Source organism: Brugia malayi (genome assembly GCF_000002995.4).
Source record: "Brugia malayi strain FR3 genome assembly, contig: Bm_v4_ChrX_scaffold_001, whole genome shotgun sequence".
In the NCBI taxonomy this organism is placed as follows: Eukaryota; Metazoa; Nematoda; class Chromadorea; order Rhabditida; family Onchocercidae; genus Brugia; species Brugia malayi.
The window spans coordinates 3,860,759-3,867,002 of record NW_025062479.1 but is presented as its reverse complement, the minus strand read 5'-3'; the positions used below and the strand labels follow the sequence as shown (position 1 = coordinate 3,867,002).

Below are 6,244 nucleotides of genomic sequence, written 5' to 3'. Positions count from 1 at the left end.
TCTCATCTTACCTGTGAAGTTTTTTGTGAAACTCCGCAATTTGGCAGACCTCTTATGGCGTGAGTATTGCCCGTCAAATATCGGCTCCTGCCTTTTTATCTTGTTTTGCTTATGGAAAGGTATTTTTAAATGTTTAAATAGAATCTAGAGACAAAAATCGATTTGCTGCAGCTGCAGTGGTTGAGAGGGTGTTTTTATCTTGTTGTTAGTTGTGTGTGGAAGATCTAAGAAAGCAGTAGTTTATGAAAAGTTATTAGTAGTGACAGTTATTGGTTCAGCGTAATTATATTATGGTATTTAGATTTCGTTCATTATTATAGATAGAACGACGGAATAACTTGGATATACCTCTATGACAGATTTTGGCATGCGGAAGTGATTTGTTTCTTTTACCACTTTTCTTTTCTAGTTGGGTTTGTTTCAAAAAAGAAGATTTTAGGAGCTTGTTGTCAGTAGTTATAAATTGATTTTGTGTGGAATAGTTTCATCATCCAAATAGAAACATTGGTGGTACTGAAAACGAAAGGTCGGTTATAGATTCTTTGACTAATGTGGATACTTGTGCACGTACGTCAGTGTGTATGTCTACTTGTGTGTGTATTTCTTTCGTTTATTTATATCTCGTTTTACCGCAAGTAAAGTTTTCCCATTATTGGTGATATGTGGATGTGTGTGTGTATGTGTGTGGATATATATATATATATATACATATGTAGCATGATGTAAATCAATTATGTTTCATGGTTGCTTTTTAATACAAAGTTCGTTCTCGCCAGTTAATTTTTTACATTGAATATGACCTGTATATAGAGTGGTTTTGACTTCTTGTTACGGTGATTTCCAATTATGATTTCTGTTGCTTTGTCGCATTTATCATGATAACTAGATGTTTTGTGTTTCCGGCAGTTGTTTATTTAAATTTCTTAACATCTTTTATTCTAGTATTACTTCGTCAGTTACTTTATCGATGTATTCCTTAAATGCATTGTTCGTTATTTATTTGGGGATTTATTTTAGGAGATACCTATACCACCTAGTAATATAAAATGGAATCAGACATTTTTTTCTTAACCAAATATTAGAGTTGGTAGGTGAAGTGTATTTTTGTTTCCCGTGGATCCTATCCTCAGTTTTCCAGCCCCCGTATAAAGTGTTCATAGAGAACCGTTTTTTTTTTTTTTTTTTTTTTTTGTTACTAGAGGCAGTGTTATGCATTTTGCAAAAGGGGTGGGATGGATCCTGGTGGTTTTGTTAACATGTCGAAACAGTAAGCATTTCCATTTTCATTTTTGCATGGAAATACCTTTGTTAAGGGTTGGATGTGGTATTGTTGTCCATTCCAGAGTACTATGTTTGACAAACTTTTGGTCTCCTAATTTGTCGTGAAATGAGTAAATATATTCTTTTAAATGGTCTTATTGTTTCGTCCACTGGTACATGTGAGCTGAAATCATGTAAACTGCTTTCTGCAACGATTGCAATGCGACCTTTTCGGACCGGTTTCCTTTCAATCTTCGAGGAAGGGGCACCCAGACCTATTGTTGACAATATTCGTCTTTGTTTTCACTCAGAAAGGTTCAGTTTTGGAGGGTGTTTAGGTGGAGCTGATCGTGTATATTTCGAAACTTGAAAGGAAGGTAAGGCTTAGTTGTTGTGCAACGTGAGAAATTACTGGGTAGTTTTTTACCCAGCAGTCTTAGTCTTTCTGCATTTCTTTATTGGGATGTGAGACGAGGGCGTCGCGAATGTTAGATGTTAAGCTGTGGAGAAAAGGAATTGTTTGTTATGGGGACATTGATCTTGGATTCTAAAAATTGGTGTCCGATACATCTCCCTTGTAGTCTTCAAGTACCTATTATTCTCAAGTATTATTTATCTTGATCCACCATCTGCTGCTTGGGCTTTCGATATACTGTCCAGCGTAGCTTCCGTATCCGAATAGTTCTGAGTACCCTGCATTTGACCAGTTGACAAATGTCAAATTTTGTTTTCTAAAATAAGCTTTAATATAAGAGTATGAAGTTAGTCTTTTATATTCATATATATGGGCTCATTTTAATTCATTTACAAAAAAAAAAAAAAAAAAAAAAAAAAAACGAAAGAAAACAGGAACTATCCCTTTCTTATCAATTTTCACAGACTGTATTTGAAGATTCTCATTTGTTGCTTATCCAACTTTAATTCCAAACTTCTTTATATATATATATATATATATATATATATATATATATATATATATATATATGTAAAAAGTGGTTATAAATTCTTTTTTGTGGTTATAGATATTTATTTGATTCACTTCTTTCCGAATATTTCGCAGTTCACTTCATTCCTCACTTCAAACGTTGTTGTTCTGATCAAAAAAAAAACGAAATATCGATTCAGTTGATGTCAGTTTTATATATAGTTTATGCATGTGACTGCTTAACCAGTTTAATATGTTTCGTTGTAATAATATGATGTATTATGTAGTTTATCCCTCATTTTGAATAAACGATAGTGGGCCATGTCATAAGACAGGAGTATTTTATGATACAAAATAAGATATGTTGGTAAGTCAATGATTTTGAGAAGTGTTACTTTGATAGCTTAAGATTAATAAAAAGGCAGCGACATGGATTCTATTTATTATATATAAATTTTCAAAATAATTTCCCATACATACCATTATGTTAATGCTTTTCAAATGGTTTTTGAAATTAATAAGCTGCGATTTATATGAAGCAAAATGCAGGTGGATCAATATCTATAACATTTTCTTTTTGCTTCTTTGAGATAATGCTAAAGTTTAGTTTTTGTCCCTTGAGCCAAAGCGCTATGTGAGTGCAATGAAAGTGGCAATACTGACCCAACAAAGTTTGAAATATATATAGTCTAGATTGAATATATGTAAAGTTGTTTCTGGAAAATCCAAGAGGAATATCTGTATTTACTAACATGATGGATGAAGGTGTCATTGGAAGCATATGGATAATGAGTGGGTGTGCAGTAATGTATAATTTGTGTTAAATCGGTGTTTGCACAACTTACACTTGCTACCACGACAAATTCAACAAACTGAGTAATAACTCCATCTCCTCTGTCGCTGGTATTGTAATGATTGCATCCGTTGTTTTTCACAAACATTTCATCATTCTTACAAGTGCTACAGTGTTGGTAAGGAGTATTCTAAATTTCTAGATTTTTTCCTACATTTGTTTAACGTCGGGACTTTTATTTGTGATAAAAAAGAACTTATAATCAAGAATTATCTGTGGGTTCATGTACTACTTTAGCTATCTATTTATGAAAGTTTTCCTTGAGGAAAAGTTTTAAAAGTCGTGTTAGAAGACGTTTCAGTGGATATGAAATTTATTATTCACTGGAAATGCGGCATATATACTTTTATCCTGCTGCTTGTGCATTGCAAGATATTTGCCAGTTTTTAATGTTTGTCCAACTCGAACATCTTTACTATGTCTGTTCTACCCAATCTCTACTACCTTTGTTTCTCATTGCTTTCTTTTAACATTCCTTTCCACACTCCTTAACGAATAATCAGCATTTCATATAATCCTAACAAATTCTAGCTATGCTAGAATTATAGTACGAACCTAATTATGGTACGAACATTATTATTTCTTTAAAAAGGGAAATACAACAGTTTCCTTCTAAAAAAAACGGCTTTGAAAAACCGATTAGAAGGACTGGAGTGACAAAAGAGGAGAAATTGTCCTGTTTTGTTTATCTGGTCATATTCAGTATTCCCTTATTAATTACATTGCCAGTTATTTTTTTGATTGTACTTTGTATAAATTGAATAAAAATGATTAAAAATGAAATCAGCTACTGTCCTGCAGTGTTCATAATTATTGATTGGAATTGTTCATGGCTCAAGTACATTCATCGCCGTGGTCCAGATGGGATGCACCGGGTTAGCCTCTAATTCACAATTTGATAATTATGACACATACCGATATTTTTATCCGATAACCAAATATACTTTGAATGGTTTTTCCTTTTTAACTTCTTTCTTTGCCTTAGATTTTGTGTTTGCAATGAAATCTGTAATTGAGCAAACTCTAAGCAAATAAGTGGGTTGGTGCATCCTTTTTCTCCTTTTGATTATTTGTAAAAATAACCATTTTCTTTACGAACAGATAGCTGTTTAACTCACATCCTGTCTATATTTGTCCAGAAAATTTTATGAATAGTTTTAGGTTATCTGTATGTGTCAAATAAAACCAAGCAACCATTTCCGTTACAGTACGATACTGGATTTGAAAATTCTGGACTACAGTTTGGAAATGAAGCACGACTAAGGTTAATAGGAGCCAACAGACTCCTTGACCAAAAGGCAGATCGTAAGTTAATTAAATAACTAAGCAGTGAAATTGCAGTTATGAGAAGTGTATGGTTAGTTGTATTGAAAAATAGTTTTTTGGAAACGTAACTTTATTCATTTCATAGAGTTGTAAAGCAACCAGTTATTCTGAGAATGAACTAATTAAGTGATGAAATTAATCAATTTAAATGAGCTATTTCTGACATCGGTGAGCTATAATTTTGATGAGGTTTTCTCTCTTCATTTATGATGACCTATTGACATTCATTGTTCTATTTACATTATTCTACCATGCTATCTGTCGTCATGATGGAAAGCATATTGTGATTTATGAGACAGTATTTGTAATACACATTATGCATGCAGTAATTGTTGCAATTTTTTTCTTTTCATTTGCTTCCACGGATTTGAGATATTGGCTAAATTGGAATTTAGAACTTTTTATAGCTAATAATTTGCAGCAAATGATGCAAATTTCATTGACTGTATATATGGAATGGAAAATTCTCCAGTTCGTGTCGTCAAACGATGTCTGGCAAATGTTGGATGTTGTGAAACAGCGTGCTGTAGAAATCCTTCATGGTTAATTTTCTATGTAGTTAAAATAAAACTACAGTTTCTATCCCGATTAATAGGCTTTTTTAACTTGCCAAATGGATTTCAATCTTCTCTAACTTTCCCTGTTTTTAAAATCCTACGAGAGAGAGGTCATCAAAAAAAAAAAAAATTAAGGAACCATTTTACAGGCAAGGAAAGTACGCTTGGGCAATTGCACTCCTTTCTCTGTTTTGTGCTCTTGTTCTTCTTTCTTTGTTCGCAACATTATTTTGCTGGTTGTATAATCGTGCCAGAGATAAGCGTCAAAAACGATGCATTAACCAATCATTGGATGGGATGAGTCCAGCCATATCACAAGTTCGTTTTATACATAAGTTTTTCTTAAATTTTCCAGAAGGAACTGTGATGTGTAGGATTTATTCATTTGAATTCAATTTCATATAAAATAATGGTAATCTGAAATTAAGTTTGAAATCTGCTTCTTCGAGTTAATTTGTAGGCAAATCTAACTACATTGGAAAATCGAAATGAAAGTGGTTATTATCCGTATGTTGGTGGACCTAATCAATACTGAGACTTGAAAAACTCTTCTTCAACCCGCGGGATGAGACAGGGATGCATGTTGAAAAATCATCCTTTTTACTAGTTTAAAATGTTACAAATTTTTTTAATCACTTTATTTTTATTGAAAGTTTTCTCCAGTTTTAATGTTACCAGAAGAAAAAACTCCAGGGTTTTAAATAACTCCATGAAGACCTTACTAGGTGCACTCTGTAGACCAATATTGGTAACAAATTGAATGTGTTACCTTTGTTCTGTTTGCTTTTGATAAAGGATCATGACATAAAACCGTAAACTTTATTGTCTTTACTTTGCATTTATTCTTAAAAATTCAGGATTTGAATCCAAAAATAACCGGATATTCATGATGCTGTTTGGCTAGTAAGTTATTTAGCCACCTGATACTTAAAGGTGAATATTGTCAAGATCAAAATTAGCTTTCTCCGCTATCTTACGGAATATTCATTTTTGTATTTTCTGGAACATGATATACAACGATATATATTAATTTCGTTGGGAAGGAGATATCCAACGAAGGAAAAGGTGAGGTAATTTTTGATATTATAACTGCTAGAAAGCATATATTAGAACAGATAGGTTGATACCTATGCGTTACCAATTCTTTAATCGATTTTGATCACAAAAATATCAATTGCAGAAAGTCTGAGGTCAGTTATATGTTGCATACACCAAGTTTACTCATTTTATATTGAATAAAGAAGTTTATGAAAAATAATGACCAGCATTTCAACTGAGATGGATTTCAGACCCATGCTGTTATGATAAGCTTTAATTTTTAGA

At 32.5% G+C, this 6,244-nt stretch overlaps 1 protein-coding gene across 1 annotated transcript; it reads left to right on the top strand.

Moving 5' to 3' along the window:
- Positions 1–3,867: 3,867 nt before the first annotated feature.
- Positions 3,868–5,456, top strand: Bm7216 (Uncharacterized protein; the record flags this gene model as incomplete). Its single annotated transcript, XM_001899491.2, has 5 exons — positions 3,868–3,913; positions 4,200–4,343; positions 4,786–4,906; positions 5,071–5,239; positions 5,382–5,456. 5 exons carry the CDS (start codon positions 3,868–3,870, stop codon positions 5,454–5,456), a joined length of 555 nt encoding a protein of 184 aa, XP_001899526.1.
- Positions 5,457–6,244: the final 788 nt, after the last annotated feature.